Source organism: Cupressus sempervirens, chromosome 4, assembly GCF_028749045.1.
Source record: "Cupressus sempervirens isolate cs-2001-9-10 chromosome 4, ASM2874904v1, whole genome shotgun sequence".
Classification (NCBI taxonomy): Eukaryota; Viridiplantae; Streptophyta; class Pinopsida; order Cupressales; family Cupressaceae; genus Cupressus; species Cupressus sempervirens.
Genome location: NC_143121.1, coordinates 492,366,843 through 492,392,378, shown reverse-complemented (window position 1 = coordinate 492,392,378; position 25,536 = coordinate 492,366,843). Strand labels below are relative to the sequence as shown.

The following is a 25,536-nucleotide window of genomic DNA, read 5'->3' as shown; positions in this document are numbered from 1 at the left end:
GGATGTTGAGTTCTTAAGAGCCATTAATGGAACTAGCATGGTGCATATTCCACAACAATCAAAATTCTTCTTTGTAGTGAACCAGGGCATGTAAAAAAGGTGTCTCTATTTATGCCAAATCAAGCATCAGAAGAAAATGATTTTGCCATGGTGGACGCCACCCCATGGAGGGAGCGTAAATTTCCCATTCACACCAAAAGAAAAGCTGTTGCTTCACATGTAGAGAAACTAAATAGTTAAAAATAATTTGTACAAGAAATATCCTATGGGCATGAAATTTGCAAGACATAATTGACCGAATTTATTTAATCCTAGCATAGATATCAGACTCTATTTATATTAACAATAAAAGAACTTGAAAGATAACAGTGCCGGATTAACTGCCACCCAATTCTTCTCTTTGTACATGGCCTAATTCATGAGTAAAAATACTCATTATTAAGTTTAAGCATCTAGATCTAGTTCACTTGCAAATCTCAGCGCATGCTAATCAGTTGCATATTTCAGTATATTTTGGCACAATTTTATTCAACTTAGTTAAAAATGATTTGTACAGGGAATACCCTACAGGCATATAATTTGCAAGACATAGTTGGCCAGATCCATTTAAATCTAGCACAAATATCAAACTTTATTTAAAATAGGCATTAAAAAACTTCAAAGATAACAGCACCAAATTAATTGCCACCATAAGGTTTTTTTTGTACATAACCTAATTCAGAACAAAATTACCCTTATGTTTAAGCATCTAGATCTAGTTCACTTTCGAAACTCGGTGAATGCTAATTAGTTGCATCTTTTGGTATATTTTGACAGAGATTTCTTCAAATCAGAAAACACAGGAAATGGTGCACATACACAAATCCAATAATCAAAAATACAATTATAAACAATTGTTTGTACCTGTTTGAACCTTTTCTTTTTTGCCGCCTCCTGTGATAAATCAAGAAAAGCCCTATGAGTACATACTTCATAAGCAACAAAACTCACATTAAAGTCCAATAGCAAGACGCATTTCATAAGTGAGTATTTCTATGAGATTAACTTTCAAACAAATTCAAAACATAATTTTTAGACATCACTTTGACACTCAGATGATAGTGGAGTAATTCACACAAAAAGATTAAAACTAATAAGAGTTTAAAATCAATAATACAGAAAACCTTTCTGAACAAGAATGCATATTGAAGTAAAGGTATTCTCACTCCGCAGATTAAGAAGAACATGTTACGCAGAATCATAATAGACAAGAGATTATCGATTTAAATGGCCCTAAACTAGAAGAGCGTGAAGATAGAATATTTAATGCTTTTGAATTACAAGCTATTTAAGAGAAGACATTGCAATAGGACAATTTACAGATATATCGAGCTATAAAAGAACATATAAGAGGAAGCCAAAAGGTTGCTTGCTTGGAGGAGCATGCCTGGTGATGTGCTAGAATTTCAATGTAGAGATCTTCAACAAGTATTGACAGAAGACCTGATCAACCTTTTGTTGAGTTGTAGGATTAAAATATGATAGGGTTATCTACAAAACTTCTATCTGAGCTACATGCTTACAGCCTCATCACAATGGATTTGGGTGCTATGTATCTCAGGATCTCGATAAGGAGTTAAAAACAATATAAAGCTGGAAAAGCACTTAAGCATTTAGAGCACCATTGAATAATCTGTCTATTACACTTGTATGCATAAGAAGGCATGGACCAAGAAACTTGAAGATTGTAGGTATTCCACTGAGCCAATGAGAGGAAAAGGCCCTTTAACTGCAGTGCAAACACATGGATGGGCACTTCAAATATGCAGAGTCTTGCTACTTCGGGGCTTACTATGTCACTTCTCCATATAAGATTGTGTTCTGATAAGAAAGGGAAAAGAAAGAGTTTATCAAACTGTCAAAAACTGAGCCCCAAGTAATTCTATTATACCACGTTCGATCTGGCCGACAATTTGGCAGGTTGGTCATTACATTTGGACTGCACGTTAATCCAGGTGTATGAAGCTAAAGGTTGTTCCATATGAACTGCTCTTGCATGTTCTCCTATGACTTAATTACCTGTAACTCATAAGCTGAATGGGATCTTATAGTGAAGATTTGGTGAAACTGGAAAGAAATAATTTTTAACCTTACTAGTGGTGGCAGGGGGAATTTTTTTATCATCAGTGTGCCCTTCAGATAATAAAATCCATCCGGCAGAAAACTAGCGTGAAGGAGTGGAAGAAATTCTGATTTTGAAAGGCTCCTAAAATGCTAAAAAGGTGCTAAACGGCTAACTGTGGATGAGATGGAAAATCTGAAAAAATGAAAGGCAAGAAATTTGCCAAATTCCTAGAAAGGAGAAACATATGAGCAAGCTTTAGAGATCCTAAAGCCAAGAATGAGGAGGGGGGGACTATACAAGACTCACTAGAAGGACAAAGAACAGATGACCAACAAAGGAGAAGATTACAAAAGTAAACAAAATACAGTGCAAAATGCAAGGCAGATTGTTGCCATTGCAATGCCTCGGAGGGGGCACCTATCCAAAGCCACTCATGACATTCACAACAAGCTCAAATGAACATTATCCTCAGTGACCCTTATATCAAACTCACTATGAAGGACAATGAACAGATGACCAAGAAAGGAGAAGTATACAAAAGTAAAAAAACATACAGTGCAAAATGCAATGCAGATTGTTGCCATTGCAATGACTGAGGTACGAGGAAAAACAGAGATTGGGGAAGATGTTGCAGAAATCAATGATAAAGATGAGGAACTCTACCTCAAAGCCCAAGGGCAAAGTATACCTTGGAGAAGTAGAAAAGGATAGAAATGCTTATCATACCTGAGATAAACAAACTCAGGGATCATCAAAGACTTTTGGATCATCAAGAATTCTTAAATGATAACAAGTTCATCAAGCAAATTCAAAAAATTTGTCACATGTGATTTACAAAAGAAACAATAGGTGTTATAGATTTGAAGAAGTTGATGAAGAAGAGCTGGGCTCTGTTGGCACAAGTTTCTGACCTGCTTCCTTCAGCACCAAAATTAATGTTGAGAACCTAACACAAGAGCAGAGAAGGGAAATTGTAAGGAATCGAACACATTATTACCAAGGTGGGACATTGCCCAAGAGGTGATTCAGCATGAAATGATGCAGCGTTCAACACTAGTAAGGTTTTTTGCCAAAGCACTGATTCTACAGCTACTGCAGGTACTTTCATGGAATGGAATTTAACGTCAGAAGGAAAAATTCAAAAGTAACTTGGGCAGTAGCTCCTCCAGACAACAAACCTATGTGTGGCTTGACTCCAGCTGATTTCAAATGACAGTTGGGTAGAAGTTGACCAATCATCTAAAGTCGAGCTGCTAAATTGTCTAATAGAAAGCAACAGATTTTGAAACATTGGAAGAGGAAGTTATTAGATTAAGGAAAGAGGGCATGAGTCTCAGATCTTGCCAAAAAAGATGAACTGACTAAAAGGATTGAACAAAGCCCATCACTGCACTTAACCCCCCTCCCCTTCATCTTCAACTCAAATCATTACTACTGAGGTTGGTCGTACTTCTAGTACTCCCATAATATCAGAAGCTTTCTCAGAGCACTCTCAAAAGCACAATGGTGTAGTAAATAACTTGCTGAATCATTGTGGAGAGCAGTAAGGAAGACAAAGATTGTCATGTGCCAAAGGAATGCTTCAAGCCTTCAAGTCATTGGAAGGCATCAGAGGCAATTCCCAGGTTAAGCATGATCACCACCATCTCCAATAAAACCTGCTGGGAATGTGATGCTGTTCTCAAGGGAAGAGGTGCATCTAAGAGCCACGGTCAAGGTCTCAGTAAAAGCAGTAGAATAATTGCATAGCAATAAATAACATGGACACAAAACCTCCCATGTTGGGAATGTGATCCAGAGACCAAATGGAGTCTCTGGAGGGCCTGCTAAGGAGATGTACTGCCCAACCCCCTCAACAATAATGGGTATCTAAGGAGCACAGCAAAAAGGATGATTGAGATCAAGTCTCTTAAATATGTCTTCAACAAAGGGATTAAGGACAGAAGATTTCCAACATTTGGTTATATCATTAAAACTAGAGCCTGAAACGTTTCTTAAGGAAATAATATATATATAGCCAGAACCCTGGTGGCGAGCAATCTTAAGGGAACTAGCAAATGCAACATTAATAGAGTTCCCTTCAAACATTGACTGGAGAAGCTGGTGGCAACTGCACTTAGGTAATCCCCAAGCACCAGATGTGCTCTTGTGTTTACTTGTTCTTCTATTCTTCTATTCTTTACTTATTCTTAGATCATGCAATTTACACAGGCATATTGAACATTTATGTTGACCATGTACATGATGTGATTATTTTACAAAAGTATCTAACTATACAGTCAAGTGTACTGTAATATCCCCCTTTTTTCTCAAATGAAATTTAATAATAATAAATAATTAAATAATAAATTTTGATTAAACAATAATAATAATGAATAAAATAATAATTGAGATTATAATCAGAACAACAATACATATATATAATTTAATTATTACGAATATCATAAATATTCATTTAATAGCTAATATATGTAATTAATCAATTGATCAATACATATAGGGAAGAGTTTATCATTAATACTATTACTAAACCATTTTGAATATAGTCAATATATTTGATATAATATCAATAATTTATAATAGTTTTAATAATTTTTATAAACAATGTGATTAATAACATTTAACAGCTATCAATATATATATAATAAATAAATAAACATTAAGAGGAAGAAATGGTAAAATGATCACATCAGCCAATAAGCAATCAACGGCTGAGTAATTGAGTCAGTGGATACATTTGCACCAAGTCCTCGCAAACAAAGAGATCGAAATTGGTCATTGTTGGAGACGGAAAAAAGAAGAGACAACCAAGTCATTTGCGGTAAAACGAAGTAATGTTAGAAAAAACTCGATAGAGTGATTATTCGGACAGTCAGAAACATTATTCTTTTAAACATCATCACAACAGACAAGATATGCCCCAATACAACAATAGCCCAGCAAACAAACTCCAATCTTCCTTCAAACAGTCAAACTGAGCTAGCAACTGACCACAGTGGTGAGTGGAATGAACAGTCTCCTAAGTCATTGAAGGTTCGTCCAAGTAAGCAGAAGAAAAGACCAGAAGCCATCCACAACGGAAGTAAGGAAGCTATGGCCCAAAAAGAACATGGGGTGCAATAGGTGATCACCATGACCTTAGAGAATATATAATTGGACAGGAGCATCTGCAAGTCAAGAGATGAATAGATATCCTAAATAAGAGGAGACGACAAAGATATCATTAGAACGATGGCCCCTCTAAGAAGCGAATAAATCTATTGATGATCTGGGCAAAAGTAAAGGAAGGCGTAGGTCATCATAATTTTTAATTTCATGCAATCATCGTTAGGAGCGCTATCATCAACCACTTCAACTAATAAGCACTTGAAGAAAATTAAGAGAAAATAATTGACTAAGTGGACTGATTAAAATAAACCAATCTATTATAAAGAGGTTTTTATGGAAAGTTACACCTCTCTAAAGACTTACCAACATGATACAAATATAGACAAGAAAGCAACGAACAGAAATACGAGAAAGCGAGACTTGGATATTCAACAGTTCATAGCACCCACAAGTACAAGACTATAATCAAACCGTTCCACGTAGAATCAGAAAATGACTTTCTTAATCATATTGGGGGATACGGCAGACCAGAACACAAGTTTAAAAAGGCACTCAGAATACATAGAGCAAAAGGAAAATATCAGACCCGATAAAGTGGTGATACACAATGCCAACCATAAGAGAATCAAAGTCAATCTATAAACAGAGAGACAACAAATAACCACTATAGAGTCTACCAGAGGTGAATAAAAGGTAGAGATCATAATATACTATGCTTGAACATAAGCAAGGTGAATAGTTCCATTTACTTTGTTTATGCATATTGCAATTTCAATTACATTTCAAGGTTTATTTTCAAACTGGGGTTTGGCCCCATCCAAACAAACAAACCATTTTTCTTGCAGATACAAGTGTGGAACAGCGAATTGAAGAGCAGATTTGGATACCCTTTTCATCGAACTTGAGAAATCCGCACATAGAAATTTCATCGGAGCAGTGTAGGAAAAGATCGACTTTTCGGGGTACAACTGTGCCCCGCTATTAGGGTCAAGGTCGACCTCCCTTCAAAAGGACAAAAATTTTATGGTTTTTCTTCGTCTCGACATTTCTTGTCCAAAACAGGTTGCAGAGATCCCCGAAACTGGTACACAAACATCAAAAATTGGCATTTTCCAGATTTACCCTCCTTTAAGGTAAGTATTTGTCTTTTATCTATTTTAAAATTTAAGCACATGTTTTTCAAATAGAAAGACCATGTGACATCCTTTCTCCCTATTCTCCATTACATGATCCGTTTGTGCATTGATCACTTTCTTGCGCTTAATCAATTTGGATCATTCCTATTGGAAATTAGGGTTGAGGACAAATCTTATTTTCTTTCTATTCATTTTGGTGAACTCGACACGCTTACCCTCTTTTCTTTTGTGGAATTAGATGCCCTATTGTGATTTGCAGTGTTATATTTCAATTCATATTTGTTAGGTCTTTTCTTACATTAAGATTAGATTTCGTTTATGCTCTTACATTTTACTTCAAAAAATAAAATAAAAATAAAAAAATTGCAAAATTTCTTTCGAAATACAAAAATATTTATGTTTTTTGTTTTCTTAGTTTAGTTCATTTACATTGCATTGGTTTATGAGCTTTATTACTTCTAGTCCTATTGGATCATTTAGATCATTCCTATTAGAAATTAGGGTTGAGGACAAATCTTATTTTCTTTCTATTCATTTTGGTGAACTCGACACGCTTACCCTCTTTTCTTTTGTGGAATTAGATGCCCTATTGTGATTTGCAGTGTTATATTTCAATTCATATTTGTTAGGTCTTTTCTTACATTAAGATTAGATTTCGTTTATGCTCTTACATTTTACTTCAAAAAATAAAATAAAAATAAAAAAGTTGCAAAATTTCTTTCGAAATACAAAAATATTTATGTTTTTTGTTTTCTTAGTTTAGTTCATTTACATTGCATTGGTTTATGAGCTTTATTACTTCTAGTCCTACTTCTAATCTTAGGGTTAGACGCAGCCATAGATTTATGGGTACCTTTGAGCCTGAGTCTTCTTCTCCTTTCCTTTGGATTCTAGATGAGACTCTGATTCTTCCTGATTCTAATCCTCTTATGGAGCAAAACTCCTCACTCATCTCATGATGAGGATGATGCTTTAAGAGTTCCTCCTGAACAAGTCCAAAAACTTTCAAATGAACTTGATAAAATGGGTAATTGGCTTCTTCAAGAAAACCATTATCAAGATTCTATTCAAGCTATCAAGGCTCTTAAGAAAGTTCTTTGTGATAGTGACAAAGATGTTAATCTCTTGTATGGTATTACTCACCTTGTGCATTCCAATGTTAAACCTTTAGCTCAAGAGGCTCAAGATTTAGGGTTGTTTCCTCCTGTCAGTAGTGTAGAACCTCCTTTTGTTCCTCTTCCTAGTGTTCCTATTTATACTCCTTTGGTGACTGCGATGGTTCCCTCTATCCCTATGAGTGTTCCTCCTGTGTCCCTTCCTATATCACAACCTCCTTATCATACTATTTCTTTTACTTATTCTACTCCTTTGCCAACTGTAGTTCCTAGTGTTCCTCCAGTTGTGTCTTCTATTCATGTAGCTTCGTACACTTTTCCTATTGTTTCTAATGTTGCTAGTTCTCCTATTTCTTCTAATGATTCTACAATTATCAGTTTGGCTCAAACTATGCCATCTTTACAACAACTTGCATCCTTGACTCGAAACAAGTTTAGTATTCCTACTTATGACATGGGAAGTCCTTTGTCTCAAGATATCATTCGTACTCCTATTCCTCAACAAGCCTATGCCTCGTCTTGAGAATTATAATGGTAAGGGGGTCCCTGTTCATCCTGTCAAAACATTTCAAATTCTTTGTAGCGATTATGCTCATGATCATAGGATTTTAGCTAAGTTATTTGCTCAAACTTTTCGTGACAAGGCATTACAATGGTTTTGTTCCTTGACACCTTATTCTATTACTTCATTTCCTCAACTTGCTAATGCTTTTATTCAACAATTTCAAAACAACATTGGCCCACAAGTGTCTCTTACTGATTTGATGCATTGTAAACAGAATCCTAAAAAAAAATTGATTGAATTTATAGGTAGATTTAACCATTTGCATGCTCAGATTTCCTATCACATTCCTGATATTGATATTCAACGTATGTTTATTTCAAATTTGCAAAAGGATATTAGAGATAAGATTTTGCTTACTGAATTTTACTTATTTTCAACAACTTTGTGCAGCGCTTCATTATTATCAATTACAAGTGAGTCAATTTGAAAGCACCACTCCAATGGCGCCTATTCCTGTTGATAAAAGTGATGCTGCTCCTAATCCAAATAAAGTTCAAAAATTCAACAACTATGTCGAGATAAATAAACAAACAAATGCAGTTGTTGCTGATCAAGTTGTTACATCGCATAATGCAAATTCTGCAGCTACTGCTTTTCGATTGAATCGTACATTTACTCCTCTTTCAAAAAAATCTTTACATTCTATTGTGAATAGATTGTTAACTGCTAATATGATTACTTTACCTCTTATTCGACCTCTTTTACCTGCTACAATGGCGTCTAAATCTTTTGATCTGAAAGCTTTTTGTCAATATCATCGCCAGAATAGTCATGATATTGAGAAATGTTATTCTTTAAAACATAAAGTTCAAGACTTAATTGATTCTAATGATTTATCTGTTGATAATTTTGATGGTAGTGGGAATAAATTTGTTTCTCCTCCTACTCAAAATCTGCAAAGCTATATGAATCCTTTACCTGCACATGATACTAATACTATTGCTCAACCATCTCCTATGGATATTATCTATGATTCAAAGATGGATGATCTTAACCATGTTGTTAATCAAGCGGAGCATGTGGTTCACTCTGTATCTCCACCTAAGTCTCAACCTCCGCTTCAATCTCAAGTTTCAGCTTTACCTCAAATGAAACCTAAGCCTAAATTGAAGCCTCAACCTAAACCTCGACAACAACCTAAGAAGAAATGACCTCGGGAACTTTTGATTACCTTTGATGATTTTGAGAATATTAAAGCTCCTGATAGTAACTTTATATTTACGCTAAGATTGCTAAGATACCCACTCGTGGTTGTCTTGTTGATCCTGCCTCCTTAGTTAATGTGATTACAGAAGAAAATCTTTTTATGAAAGGTTTGCAACATGATTTTTATAATACATCAGATGTGTAGATTCAAACTTGTAATGGTTGTCTTTATCCATCATTTGGTTCTATTGATTTACCGGTTGAACTTTGCGGAAAAATTGTGAACACTACCTTTGTTGTTGTTCCTACTTCTAATTACATTCAAGTTAAGCTTGGTTTACCACGGTTAAATGCCATGCATGTTGTTGCATGTTGTTGCTTCAACTATTCATAAATGTCTTAAGTTTGTTTATGATGACGAAGTGAAGACGGTTAATCATGGTTTATATCGTACTTCTAGGCCCAAGGTTTCTGCTACCATTGACTTCTTTTGGCCTTCATTACCTAAGTCATGTCCTTGTCGACTTGATCATCTTCCGCTCATATCAAGCCCATAAGCATCATAAGATTCTTGAGTTAAGTTTACCTCCTATGGATCTTAACCGTGGTCTTTTGCCTACACCTTCCATACCTCCTTTATCTATGGCTTCTACATCTGTTAATCAAGCTCCTGTTGTTTGTCAATTTGTTGATAATCCTATTAATCCTCCTATAGAACTTGTGAAGGATCCCATAGTTCTCAACACATTTCAAGTAAGGCAAAATGTAATTGATCTACTGACGAACGTCATAAAAAGCGTCGTGCTCAAGCTAAAGCTCATAATTCTATTCTTCAGAAATCTTTACCTTCTTTGGATACAACTATACATGATGTGTTAGAAGTTGTTGCTAATAATGATGTTAAGCTGCATGATTCTAACGATTCTATTCATATCTTAGATCCTATTTCGATTAATTTAGATGAAGAAGATACTCTTAATGATGTTGATGATGTTAATGATGAAAATGAAACTACTCATTAACATTGATTTACCTAATATGTTTTCCTCACAATTGACACTTACACCTAGTATCGAACATTGTGATTCTCAAGAGGATCCTTGTTTGGAATTGGCTATCATTCCTACTATGTTAGATATAGTCCCTCTTACGAGTTACCCACCTTCCCTAAATGATATACAGCGAGATGAGGAGAGTAGGCGGCACACTTGATTGGCTTGTACAACCTTTATGGTAGCTTCTTTTGTGTGATTGTCTGTTGTATTGTGCTTCTCTCGTGATGTGTTTGCTAAATGTTGTTAGATTCTTTTATACGATCTTTGTTGCTATGTTGGTGCAAGGTGATAAAAGAATCGAACCTGTTGTACTATTCCTCTATATGTATCTCTATTCTTTCATATGTTGTTTCATGTTATGTTGTACCTGTGTTATTGTTCGTACATATTTCCTTGTGTAATATGCTTGGATTCACGACTTGGTAGCACTGATTCTTTTTAGTCTCTAGGTCATGGTCCAAAAAGATTCTCCTTATATCTCTTATGTGATCTTTCTTCCTTTGTGACTGTAGTTCTACTTTCCTTGGGGAATGATGTCAATTCATTTGCAATAATATATATATATATATATATATATATATATATATATATATATATATATATATATATATATATATATATAATCTTATGATCATACTAGCCCCACAGTAGGTAGATCCCTTCTGTGTTGTATGTATGTTTATGCAAGATTTCCCTTGATTTGTCTTTGTTTGGAGCATCTCGTAGTGGAAACTTAATCAATAGAATTGTTTATGTTTCTGTCAAAGCCATTGCTCTTGTTAAAGTGTTAGCAATAACTTTGACGTGCGGGCATACGCTCTGCTCACTTACTGCACACAAGCACTTTTCAATATATATATATATATTATTTTTCAAGATACTTTTTCTCCCTTTTGGATTAGTGACTAATCCTTAAAGCATGGATTTAAATTTTAGGATTTCTTGATCCCTCCAGTTTTCAAATATTTTTGATCCCTTAAGGTCGAAGGTGTCCTTACGAATGGATCTCTTTTGCTTTTTGGTCATTCGAAGAATATTGTCAAAAGCATGAATAGTTTTCATGATCTCTTAACCTGCGATGACTGCCTCCCGCGATGACTGCTTATACTCGGCCCGCAATACCTCTGGCTTGGCTTCCGTGTGATGCATCTGCAACTGGTCGGAATTAGTGGCACCCTTCCGCTGGTGTTTCCTCCTAGTGTTTGTCTTGCCAAGACCATCGTCTTCCACTAGTTTGGGCTTATTCCTCAACCGCTCTCTCCCTGCTTGCCTGTCTCTCCCTACACGCCTCTTGTGTCCAGTCCTTGCTTGCACCTATCGACAATGTTTCTCTACAAGCAACGGTCATCGTGCAACCGTGTTCTCTCCCTCCATGACAGCCCTCTACTACCACGATACTGCTATTGTACTTCTCTGCAGCCATTACCATTGCTCCTGCTTCTACCTCTATGTGTCAACCCTGATCATCCATTGGCTCCCCTTCTTACATTTTCTAGACTTTGTGCCTGGTCTCCCTTCTGCACAAATACTCTACCATCACCCAGGCTCTTTATCTAGCTCGATAGCTTCCTGCAACCCAGAGCTCCCTGGTCGATCGTTGTTTTTGGCTCCTGTTGCCTCTGCAGTTCTCTTTCGATACCTTACATCCAATGGGGTCTACAGAGCCTTCCTCAGTTTTCAGACTAGTGAATACCTCAACACCACCGCTTACATACTAGAGGTTCTATGACATGTTATTGAAGGCTAGGGCAGATAACTGAAGCTTGCGCGAAACTGTCCTTGAACTCACCTAGACTATGGCAGCAGTCAAACTTCAAGTCGAATCCAATTCATCTACCATCTCCAATTGCTCAGCTACTCTTCTTTCTGATACTACAAACATCACGAAACACTTTGACACGGTCATCGATCAGCTAGGAGACCTGGACTCCTTCAAAAAACAGCAGTATGATATTATGAACAAACATACTACTCTTCTTTCAGAAATAGAAGAGAAGGCTAAATCGTGGGCCTCTGTCTATGCGAATCACATACTAGATCCTCTAGTGGGTGTTGAAAAGATCATCCAGGGTCACATTATCCAGGAACATTGGAGGAGGGCCCGTGAACTTAACCTCAGAGTACGAGGCCTCCCTAAGATTACTACAAACCTTTCTCAGCGACCAGCTCGGTATCTCTAATATTTCGTTGGATAGGTGTTGGGTGGGACTAGATGGTACACTCTTTTTGAGATTCTCTTCACCTTTGGAAAGATTGCGGGCCCTCCAGTCGAAGAGGAAGGTATTCCCTCTCCTGGAGAAGATCTTCTTGGACGAGGACCTCACGAGAGCATAGATGGTTGAATTGCAACATTCAAGGACCCTGGTTGCAGAGGCAAGGCGTGTTGGTAAATGGGCGGTGATCCGTAACCTTAGAGCTATAATTCATGACTCCCCACCCATCGAGTGGGACTAGAAATCGGCTCTTCAGGCCAAATGATGTTCACGCCAATAATCACATGGAGGATTACCTCCTCCGGCACCCTCCATGTCAATTGTTGGAATAGTAATGGCACCCTTTGGTCATTACCCAGGTTTGTTTGTTGATGCTGTGGTTTCAACGGATATTCTAGTTTGTCACACGGACTCATGAGAGTCTAGTTCACCCTCTCCCAGGGTTTGACGGATTTAGGTGGCTCTCCGTTTGTAGGGAGGAAGTTCGTGCTTCGGGGGGTGTTCGTGGTTCGAGTGGTGTTGCTTGTTTGATCAAAGACTACCTCTTCAGTGTTACCTCGATTGTCCACTCTGATACCTCGGCTCATTTCATGTGGATCCGGATCCAGGTTAGCCATGTCGTGAGGCGTCCTAGAGATATCTTCATTGCAGTATGTTACTTCCCACCAATCACCTCACCTTACACTATCCATAGCCCTGTTAATGGTGATCCCTTTTCAGACCTTTCTGAGCGCATCTTGAAATTCTCTTGCTTGGGAGACATCATCATTACAGGGGACTTTAATGCCTAGACTAGAGACCTTCAAACCCCTCAACATGACCATGTTACTGACTTGATTTGTACGAGAGAGTCAGATCAGACCAACATGGGTTATCAGCGCCACTCTTCTGACAGTCAGGGACCTCTCTCAAGCTATGGTCCTGCCATCTCCTACAATTTTGTGAATCTTCTGACCTGTTGATCGTGAATGTACACTCTTACTTTCTGGGCTCAGGGTCCTTCACATGTTGGCCCCATTGTGGTGGTGCGAGTGTGGTTGACTACATTCTTGCACCTGCCTCTATCATTCCTTCCATTGCCAGCTTCACTATTATTTGTCCCCCCCTAGCGAGTCACTCTATCCTCAGCCTTTGTGTTAGCTTCACCTCCCCCCCCCCCCGCCCCCCCCGCCACCCTTATCCTAGGGCCCCCGTACCACCTTCAGCTTCGCTGATGGCGATGACTACCTCTTCACCCTCCACCTCAGACGATTGCTCCCCCCGACTCGCTTCACTAATCCCTCTTAGGTCTCCCCACTTTTCGACCTAGTTGTGGGTAGTATATGGGAATCTGCCCCTCCTCTCCATCCCCCATCGCAGCTCCTCCCCCCTCAACCATACTAGTCGTAAATCCTGTCAGATGAATCTCTAGTTTGACACTGAGTATAAGTCTTTCCACCATTCCTTGCGTGCTTCATTCGTTGCCCACTCCCCCTCTTACACACAGTTGCACTCTTCATATCAACGCCTTATCCGCTACAAGAAGCGTATGTATGTGGCTTCTCAGTGTCGATCCCTCTATGATACTATAGCCAGTGATCCTAAGTCCTTCTGGCATACCTTGTTCCCCCGCCTTCCACCCTTGACTAGCATGCCTTGGTTTCACATGCTTCCGTCCTCTATGATATCCCTGGCCAACCTTCTACCCACCCCACCTCCCCTGCTCGCTACCACCTTTCCTCTCCCTCCCTGGATGGTGAGGCCATTAGACTCATGAGATGAAGTAGAGCGGTCGATGAAGATGGTTTTCAAGCGGAGCTTCTCAAGCTTGGTACTCAAATCCTATGCCACATTCTACCGGTGCTCTTCAACATGGAGGTTTGTACTAGTTTCCCTGCTTCTTGGTCGAGCCATGTGATTTACTCGATTCATAAATCCAGGATGGCTTCCAACCCCGATAACTACAGGACCATCATGATTGGGCATTCCTTTGCCAAGCTTTATGCCACGATGTTGAACATTATCCTTACTAGACAGATTGACAAGTATCAATGTCGTGCTAGTGGACAGGTTGGATCCCATACAGACTACCAAACCATGGATCATATCCTAACTTTACGGGCTATCATTGAGGAAGCTCGACACTGTTCTGCAAAAATTTATTGTTGCTTTGTAGACTTCCGTAAGGCATTCAACTTAGTACCTAGAGGGGCTCTCTTTCAGAGACTCAAAGAAATTGGCACTCCTGATATTCTTGTGACTGCGACATGACTCTATGAGACGGTGATTGGCACATTCAGGACTTCAGAGGGATTTTCGGACCCAATACACAGCACCATTGGTGTGAAGCAAGGCTGTCCACTTTCCGCTACACTTTTCGGCATCTATATTGATGAGCTAGAGTCCTTCCTCCCCAAGGACGGTTGTTACTTGCACCAAAACCTGATCTCCATTCTCTTGTTCGCAAATGATGTGGTCCTCCTAGCCTCATCTCTAGAGGGGCTCCAGAGGATTATGGATAGACTTGTTTTGTTCTGTGATCTGCGCCAGCTGACGGTGAACCTGAGCAAGACTCAAATCATGGTCTTCAACTGTTTGAAGACTTCTCATCTCCATTTCAACTTCCAAGGTCAGTAGCTTGAGATTGTCTCTTCATACACTTATCTGGGGGTCAAGTTTTTTGGCCCCCGTTTCAGCATGAGATCGGCCCACCTTCCTAGAGTGGCTAAGGGCATGGGCTCCCTTGCCCTCCTTGAGAGACAGTGCTTTCAACACCACTTCCAAGACACTAAGTCCAAGCTCTCTCTCATGGACTCTCTGATCAGACCTACAGTTCTTTACGGGCTCTGTCTCTTCTTGACTCCGATTGGGCCTCGATCAAGCAGGTGCAGAAGATTCTCCAACGGATCACTTGCTGCTCCCGTTTCACCCCACACAGCATTGTTTTGGCCGAGTTTGGTGCTAATCTATTCAAGCTCAATGCCATTTTCGACTTGATTTAGTTGATTCACCGCCTTAGAGGCTTCGCAAATTCGTCAGAGGGCCGACATAGATACTCATACCTTGCTTACTGCTCCTCACAAGACATAGCCAGCTCGTCAAGGACGACTAGGGCTCGCTCTTCGTACACCCAGGCTACTATCTTACTGAGCTCAATCGAGATTGACATTGACCATCTCCCACCATACCAGTTCTCGTTGGATGCTCCTGCCCACCTCCTCCCCTCTCAACAGAAGCTAAACAGTCATGTTAGACTCGACATTTACAGGCGATACATCTCCTAGACTTGGATCAGCCCCCCTAGCGAGTTACACCCTCAGATGGCATTCTACTCAAAGCACTTTGTTGAGATCCGAGATGGTACTATTGTTTGCCCCTCTTATCCCTTCGCATCACTTTAGGATCGTTCAAAGTCGCAACCCACCAACTTCTTTGCCAGACCGATCACCACCTATCTAGAGAGGAATGGGTGTGCCGCCTTTTCACATTATCAGAAATGGAAATGGAAACCAGTAGAATCTACCTCTGATCTCATAGTATATGGGACATCTGAAGATAAAATGGACGTATCCAAAGACTGCAAATCCCTCTCGGCCTTTTTCAATTATTCCGACTAAAGGTGCCTGTCGCTCTAGCTCTGGGAGGCCTCCTAGCTCAGAGATCACATCATACAGCTCACATTCTCTCAGCACTAGACCATGGATCAGCTCATCACGAACTTCTTTCCTTCCACGCCCACTTTCGAGTGTAGGAAACGACCCGCCAATCTTTCTCCGGCAATACCAGATTGGTTAGACCTCAACTTGGGTTTCTTAGACAACAACACCCTACCCCTACAATTTCGCAGCACCACAAACAAAGACGGTGCCAGACACTGACCCTTGCTCGTCTTGGCCCTTATCCCTCCATACAAGATTTCTTTGTATCGAGAAAGGACTAATGGTCTTTCTTCCCTCCTGTTTGTCTCTTTTCCCTTTTGCTACGCTCTTTTTCCCGATCATCGTTTGGTGCTCCTACTGGTTACTTTACTTGTACGTATTGTTGTATCTTTCAGTCCCTTAGACCTTTGTTGGTCTCTTGTTGGACATTAATATTATTATCTTATCATATCTTATCTATAGAATAAAATATCCTTAAGAATAAATTCTTGATCGGTTGACTAGTGAGTAGCCACATTCACTAGGCGGTTCAATTCCATCTTTCCAGTTGCATAGTTTTCTTCATTGGGCAAGATAATCACACTCTTTTTCTTTTTCTCTTTTTTCTAGAGATGTCTCTCTTATTGTGCTCTTAGAGTTGACGAAGACTTGAGTCTCTAGGGGCTTGAGGATCTCTTTGTCCCTTTGATTTTAATAAGATTATCTTTTCATTACGATCTACTTTACCAAGAGTTTGTATCGAGTCCATACTCTTGCTAAAGTAGGGGATAAATGTATCGTCTTAAAATGGAAGCACTTCTATGTTAAGAGTGTTTAGCCGTCTGAGTAAATGGTCTAGGGTCGTGTCAAGCGCCTTGAATTTTCCCCCTGTTTTGCTTCTCTCTCTCTATTTCTAACCTATTTCTGACAACTTTCTCTGTGAAACGAAGGACTTTGACATTCTGGGTCAAGGGCGACCTTTTAGATCAAGGTCGACCTTGACCCTGACCTAAGTCAAGGACGATCTCGACCCTGACCTAGAGCAGGGTTGACCTCGTCCCTAACCCTAGGTCCATTTTCAATTTCCAAAACTTTCGGGACATTGAGCTTTAGAAAGTTTCTTTTTCCCACTTCCAGGTTGGTTGCTTCGGGTTTCAGAATGGTAGACTCTTAAATTACATTTAATCTAGGTCCATTTCTAGGGGTTAAGGTTAAAGGGGATTTAATGCTCCCATGTCGGCCTTCTCTAAGAGTTAGTGCCCTAGATCTCTATATAAGGAAGCCTCCTCTCATTTTTCTCAAAGATGCATGGCAATATCGGACGAACTATTACCTTTCTACATCCATTATTCTACGAAGTGAAGATATACTAGCATTCAAGCATTCAAGTGTTCAAGCATCTAATTCATCAAGGAGATCTATTGTTAGTCATTGAAGGATTCAATCTCTATGGAGCCCCCTTGTTGAAGATTTCTCCATTCGCATTCATTCAGGCCTTCTTCTATGCAAAGATACATTCAAGATTGGTGTTGACGATCTAATGCCATTGATTTGAGACATCCTACATTCATTTGGAGCATCTGTACTTGTGGATTCAATGATTTGAATCCTCCACAAGGATTTCAATATAAGAAAGGTGAATAGTTCCATTTACTTTGTTTATGCATATTGCAATTTCAATTACATTTCAAGGTTGATTCCACACTGGGGTTTGACCAAGGTAAACCCCCCATGCAAACAAACAAATCAATTTTCTTGCAGATATAGTAGTGGAACAGCGAATTGAAGAGCAGATTTGGATACCTTTTTCGTCGAACTTGCGGGATCTGTGAACAGAAATTTCATCAGAGCAATGCAGGTCAAGGTCAACTTTTTGGGGTACAATTGTGCCTCAGGGTAAGATTGTGCCCTGCTATCAAGATCAAGGTCGACCTCCCTTCAAAAAGACAAAAAAATTTTGGGTTTTCTTCGTCTCGACATTTCCAGTCAAAAAACAAGTTGCAAAGATCCCCAAAACTGTACACAAACACCAAAAATCAGCATTTTCCAAATTTACCCTACTTTAAGGTAAGTATTTGTCTTCTATTTATTTCAGATTTCAAGTAGTTTGTGCTTAATCAATTTGGATCATTCCTATTGGAAATTAGGGTTGAGGACAAATCCTATTTTCTTTCTATTCAAATTCATGGGAATCATTTATTCAAGACATCAATGATAGAGATGAATTGTCAAATTTTGATAGACTAAGGGTAGATTGCAATCAAGAGGAATGAAGGTCGGAAGCTAGAGGGAACTCTCGTAAATCTCACAATGAAGAAGATCAAGTTCTTGTTGCTCATACTTCAAGCAAAAGAGGGAGAAAAAGAAATTTCAAGAAGTTCGATGACAAGAACTTATCTTCTTCTTTACATATCTATCAAAAGTGAAATGCTTTAGGTGTGAGAAGTATGGTCATTTTGCTACAAATTGCACAACGAAACTTTAACATCAACCAGCAATCTCAAATGTCAAGGATTTGCCTCCATCTAGAGACTCTAGATAATCATAAGGGTTCTTATTCATTTCAGCTTTGTCCAGTAATATACCAGCTAATTGCAATAAATGGCTTATTGATAGTGGCGCCTCTCACCATATTTCAGGCTACAAGCAACATCTTTCAAATTCAATTACTCTTCTCATTTGCATGTCATCATTGGTGACAACGCTTCTTACTCCATCAAAGGGGCTGGTGACACTTCATTCAAACTGAATTCTGGTATTCCTTTGCATCTTAGCAATTCTGGTTTGTTTCAGGTATCAAGAGGAATTTAATTTCTATTTCAGCCTTAGAGGAAAAAGGTTATAATGTTGCTTTTGCTGATGGTAAAGTGTTTGCTTAGAAGAAAGTTTCTGACTTTAATTCAGCTCAAGTTATTGGAGTATGTCATGAAAGCCTATACAAACTTTCAACAAATCAAGTTTAAGTTTTAAGTCATGATGCTTCTAACAACAATTTTCTATGGCATAAAAGGTTTGGTCACCTTAATTTCAAATCTCTCTCTTCAATGAGTAAGTTGGTTGTAGGACTTCCTTAAACTCAGTGTCACACATGAAGGTATTTGCAAAGGTTGTGCATTGACCAAAAATACTAAAAGTCTTTTCCATTCTAGTGAATGATAGGGCCAAGCACATTTTAGAGCTGATTCATTCTGATTTATGTGGGCCTATGTCAGTGCCGCACATGAAGGTATCTGCAAAGGTTGGGCATTGACCAAAAATACTAAAAGTCTTTTTCCATTCTAGTGAATGATAGGGCCAAGCACATTTTAGAGCTGATTCATTCTGATTTATGTGGGCCTATGTCAGTGCCGCACATGAAGGTATTTGCAAAGGTTGGGCATTGACCAAAAATACTAAAAGTCTTTTCCATTCTAGTGAATGATAGGGCCAAGCACATTTTAGAGCTGATTCATTCTGATTTATGTGGGCCTATGTCATCTACCTCTTTAAGTGATTTTTGGTACTATGTAACTTTTATTGATGATTTCTCTCGTAAGAGATGGATCTACTTTCTTAAATCCAAAGAATCAGATGAGTTCTATCTGAGTTTAAGGAGTTCAAGGCCTTAATCAAAAATCTTTCAGATAAGAAAATCAAGATTATTAGATCTAATAATGGAGGTGAATTCACCTCAAGTGCATTTCAATCTTTTTGTGTTGAAGCAAGGATTAAGCAGGAGTTTTGTGTTCCCTACAACCCGCAACAGAATGGTGTTGCTAAAAGAAAAATAGGGCTATTGTTGAGGCAGAAAAGATCATGATTCATGATCAAGGGTTGCAAATTTTTCTTTGGGCTGAGGCTCTCAAGACAGCTGTATATATTCAAAATAGATGCCCTCATGAGATTCTAAATGACATGACTCCAAAAGAAGCTTTCACTGGCTATAGACCTGATGTAAGTCATCCAAAAGTTTTTGGTTATTCAGTTTACATTCATGTTCCTAAAGACAAAAGATCCAAATTAGAACCCTCTGCGAAGAAGGAAATTTTTGTTGGTTATAGAATCTTCCAAAGCTTATAGAATCTGTGTTCCAGGGTAAAAGTTGATTGAATTAAGAAGGATGTATCTTTTGAAGAAAATGTTGATGGTGTTAAATCTAATGAACCTTCTTTACAATTAAAAATGGAAGATTCTTAAGATCCTCAAGACTTTGTCTCTTGCTGCTCCAATTCTCCTTGTAACTTACAGAGGGAATCTCCTATTTCAGTTTGTCTGAATCTTTCTCAAAATCAGATTGTTTATGCTGCTGGTCCCAATGCCAGTTTGAATGAAAAGAAGAGACCTCTTTGGGCAAGGCATACTATGCAAGAGGCTGAAAAAATTTCAGCTCCTCTTGGGACTTTTTCGGGAAAGTAAAAGGCCTCAGAAATTTGTTGGTTATGTTGCATTGATATGTAATATTATTGATTCTGAACCCTGTTGTTTCGACGCAGCTATAGGACAGCAAGTACGAAAAGATGCTATGTTTGAAGGAATATGAATCCATTATGAAAAATGATGTTTGAAAATTTGTTCCTCGTCCTAAAAAAATTCAGTTCTCTTCTAAATGGTTGTATAAAATTAAGTATGTTGCTGATGGTATAGTGGAAAAATTTAAACCCAGATTTGTTGCAAGAGGTTTCTCACAAAAGGAAGGGATAGATTATGAGGGAACTTTTGCTCGTGTAGCCAGATACACTTCAATCAGACCTATCATTGCAGTTGCAATTGCAACTGCTAAAAGATGGAAGCTTCATCAAATGCATGTCAACACTGCTTTCCTAAATGGTGTCATTGAAGACGAAGTTTATGCCGAAAACCCTGAAGGGTTCGTGATTCATGACAGAGAATCACACGTGTGCAAGCTGAAATAGGCTTTATATGGTCTTAAACAAGCTCCTCAGGCATGGTATGAACGTATTGATGGTTAACTTTTAATTTTGGGTTTCATGAAAAATAAAGCTGATCCAAATCTTTATTTCAAAAGATATAATGATCCTATGCTGGTTCTAGTAGTCTATGTTGATGATCTCTTTATAATCGGTGATGATTTGGATCAGCCTTATTTTTGGATCTTGTTTAAATGCTAAGTTACCAAATTCTCTCCAACAACCTTCAAAGTTTGTTTCAATTCTGTACCAAGTCTGGTCATTATCAAATTCTCCCCAAATTCGCCTATAAAGCCACAGATTCGCTGCAAATTCTGTCAGAGGAATCTGGGCAGAATTTGGAACAAATTTTGAAGAATTTGCTGCCCAGCAGCCGAACCTAGGCCAATTTTTTACCTAATTTGGTCTATTCAATCCTTCCAACCTTAAAAGTGACCACTAAAAAGGTCAAAAAAGTGTTATTTAATATTTATGCATTTGTGAATGAAAATAATGAAAACTTGCTTATAGAGGAAATCCAAATTGACAGTAGGTGAAATAGAAATTGACAATTATAAAGGAATTTCTTTTAAAAAACAATGATATCTTTGAATACAGAGCTTAAAGATTTGCGTCTCAACTTTTGATCTGGCCTAGTTAAAAATCCTATAACCAATACAAAATAAAAATTCAGATAACTGCACTTAACTTTTGACGATTTCTTTCATTCTCAAACTGTCCCCTTCATATGCAAATATGCCCTATGCATGTGACCAAGCAAGTGCATCATGTTGTATGTGATGGAGCTCTGATTTTTTGCAAAAACTTGAGCCTCCATTTGAGATTTGATGTTGGAGTTTTCATAAAACATTGTCGTTGATGTTGAGAGTTTACGAAAAACCAATAATAAATGCAACTTCTTTTCTGTAAGAGTAAATAGACAACAATGTGTGGTAGCAGATTGACTATGTGTTATAATAGCAGTAACTGTTTCAGATAGCAGCAATCCTGATGGTCAAATTCTTTGATGGCCCACATAGAACATAATGCCAAGTAAAATGATTCAGCTTGAAGCAATAAAAGAAAAATATAAATCAGACTCAATGATAAAAGAGTTTCCAAACAGTAACTTCAAAGTATTAATGGAAAGCAAAGACAGTAGCACGATGCATACTAAACAAAGGAATACTTAAACATATACTCAAAAGATACAGGTATCGAATGGACTGCAGCAATAATATGAGCCCTGGATAAGACAAAATTAGAAAAGACAAATTTAGTTTGTCCTATTTAAAAATAAAGGAAAGTCCCATGAGTGATAAAGATACTAGTTTGTATCGGAAATAAAATCACATAAGACAAATTAGAATGAATATTAAAGACAAAATATCAGGTAAAGACAAACTGTGTCTACTGTGATTTAATATCAGTAAATAGACAGCTAAGTGATAATAAACAGAAATAAATAAGAGGCTAAAAACGCCACATCATGCAAAGAAACAAATTTATATGTGATTTGTTTGAAGACAATGATAAATAAAAGAAGACAGATTCAGTCCATATTTGACAGCATAGCGTATATTGCAGACAGCAGAGTCAAATGAGTTTTGTCTTACCTGATTTGAGGGGAAATAAAAAATGATAAAAGGGTTGAATGTGGTTGAGAATCGAACCTGTCTAAAGAAAGGTTCATCCAATACAGAGGAGTCAACATACGGCTACAGACAAATTCAATGAAACAGTGTTGCCATCAATCATTAAAAGATTGACTCATCTTACACATGAGCAGCAGTGGAAAAATATTTTAAAGTAAACATATTATTTTGAAAGGCCCAATAATCAATACTTAGCCCTCAGACGATGTCAGAACAGTTTGGAAATACTGGCATCGGGGAGTTTGAAGAATGTTCTATGAAATAACACACATTAAATATAAAGCATGGTGTGCCTGAGTTAATCGAAGCCTCCTGAAAGCAGCTTACTTTGTTAAAATATCTTAAAGATGGTTTTGATCAAGAAAACCTGCGATTAAATAATTGAAGAAGTGCAAAACTTTGAAAGACAGGTTTTGACTAAAAGTCACGTCATTTGAATATGAGGAATATAAATAGAAGATGTATTTGTAAGCAATCCAATATTCGAAAACATTCAAATTCATATTCTCAAAGAAGAAGCATTTTATATTATTTTGTATGGAGGGATAAGGAGCAACATTATTCCTTTGTAATATAAATTCTATTATTTTATTTTTTATAATAATAAAAAAATGTCTTTCGTTTATTATTAAAGGCATGGAGATTTAAACTAGAGATGAATCGTCCTTTGTAATTATTTTTTGGAATTCTGTATAAAATTTAAATATCAAATAAGTGGACATGGTCATTTAGCATTTTAAATTGGATCATCACACATATTGTGAAATATATAGTTGTTTCCGTATTTGTGTCCAATTTGTCTCCCTACCAGAGGAGTTAAAGTTCAATACGAACTAATTTAAGATTGCGTATATATTTGATCTGTCGCATCTTGATTATTTAATTGTTGGCAATAAAATGTGTAAAACATTATAAAGTTGTACGTGAAAATTCACTGAAGTTGACTCTATTGCCCAGATGAGCAAAGGCACTGGTCTTTCTATTATTGAAGTCAAAAAATCTATAGATTCCTTCTACAAGCATCAGATCCAATATTAAAACCTTATACAATTCATTCAATTCAAACACTCAGTATCTAGTTTTCATTTTAATTGAGTTCGAGGACTTTGCCAGCCGAAGAACTCCAAAGCTAAAATTCGCTTTAGAAAAACTCTGAACCAAGTGATCAGGTTCAAGGAGAAGGTATACCCGCCTAGGTGTAGTCGAGCCTAAAGTGCAACGGAATCAAGGCGATTCTCGTTCGTTGGCCAGAACTGATTGCGGAATCCTATCAGAGAAGTGGCAGGCTCTTGGATTTCCAATCTGTGGTTTTGGGAACCAACAATATGTATGGCTAAATGATGCATTAATATCTTATTGAGCTGAAACATAAATATGGTGGTTTATTTCGCTATGTTGCTTTACCATGAGAGAGTGGTGTATGGACTTTATTTGTTGTTGCACACACACACACATGTTTTTGTATAGACAAACACAAAACAAATCCGAGCCCACATCCATATCAGAATCTAAACTAGCACCTTAGGCTAATGTAAGGAAGAGTTGAGCTCTAAATTTGAAGTGAAGGACTTTGGTTTAATGCACTATTTTCTTTGGTTGGAAATATGGCAAAGGCCTAATGAGATTCTACTTAGTCAAGGGAAGTAAGCAGTATGCATCCTTAAGAGATTTGGCATGAGGCTAATTTGAAGACACTTCAACAAGTTGTTGCTATTTCAGATTTAATTGATTGCACTTTATATAGACAGCTGATTGGTTCACTGATGTATCTACTTAATACTAGACCTGACATTTGCTATGCAGTTAACACTTTAAGTTAGTTTATGTGCGAGCCTAGAAGGTTTCATCTTATAGCTGCCAAACATATTCTGAGCTACATTCGTGGTACAATAAACTATGGTCTGAGATTTTTTAATTCTAGTGATCTTCATCTTCATGGTTTCTCTAATTCTGATTGGGCAAGGTGTGTATCAGATAGGAATAGCACTTCGGGTTTCTGTTTCAGCCTCAAAACTGCTATGGTTTCCTGGTGCAGCAGGAAAAAAGGATGTGTTGCTCCAAGTACAGCTGAAGCTCAATAAGTTGCAGCTTGTACAGCAGCTTGAAAAGTCGTATGGATTTAACTTCTTGCTAGATTATTTGGAGATTCTCTTGAGCCTACCATTATCTTTTATGATAATCAAAGTTGTGTAAAGCTTTCAATCAATCCTGTCTTTCATGATAAATCCAAGCATGTGGAAATTAAGCATTATTATATAAGAGACATTGTTCTCAGAAAATCAGTAGAGCTGCAATATGTCAGCACTAATGAGCAAACTGATGATATCCGTACCAAACCTCTACTCGAGGTGAAGTTCTCTTACTTCAAAGACAAGTTAGGTGCTGTAGAACTTGAGACTCTTGTTGAGAATGAGTCTCAGTTGTGATTTTTCTTCTTATTGATTATGAGTTTTGTATTCATGTGAAATTAATAAGCTGTAAGGACAACTTTGATAACTCATTCACTTGTGAGGCAAATAATAGTGAACATCATATATAGTGAGTCTATGACGTTGTCACATTGAGAGAGTTCATGATGGGAGTTGGATGTCATGTTGAGAGATTCCATGACAACATCACGTTAAGAGAGTCAGTAATGTAAGTTGGTTGTGATTCTTGCAAGTCTATCGTGTTGAGTGATTCTATGATATATATGAGTTACTTGTTTTTATTGTCATATTAAGAGAGTCCATGATTGATAAAATCAGTAAGTTTCATATTTTCTAAGAGGGCGTGTTAAATTGGGGATGACCCCGCAGCGTAACGGTTATGTCACGAGCCTCGGTAGTAAGAGGTCTTTGGTTCGATTCCTGGCGGTTTGCCTGTTTCATGGGTTATTTGAGGGTGTTCATGCCCGTGTTTCCTTCCACCAATGATGTCAATTGGTGTGCTTCGCC

At 37.9% G+C, this 25,536-nt stretch overlaps 1 protein-coding gene across 3 annotated transcripts in view; it reads right to left on the bottom strand.

Moving 5' to 3' along the window:
• The window catches only part of LOC149562096 (ABSCISIC ACID-INSENSITIVE 5-like protein 3), a 62,024-nt gene that overhangs the window by 13,395 nt on the left and 23,093 nt on the right, over nt 1–25,536 (bottom strand). For all 3 annotated transcript variants that reach the window (XR_016363894.1, XR_016363893.1, XM_089825637.1), the window contains one exon: nt 904–933. Coding sequence is in view for 1 of the 3 variants with exons in the window: in XM_089825637.1 (XP_089681763.1) it covers nt 904–933 (30 nt within the window). In the remaining 2 variants the exon portion in view is untranslated. The remainder of the gene's footprint in view (nt 1–903; nt 934–25,536) is intronic.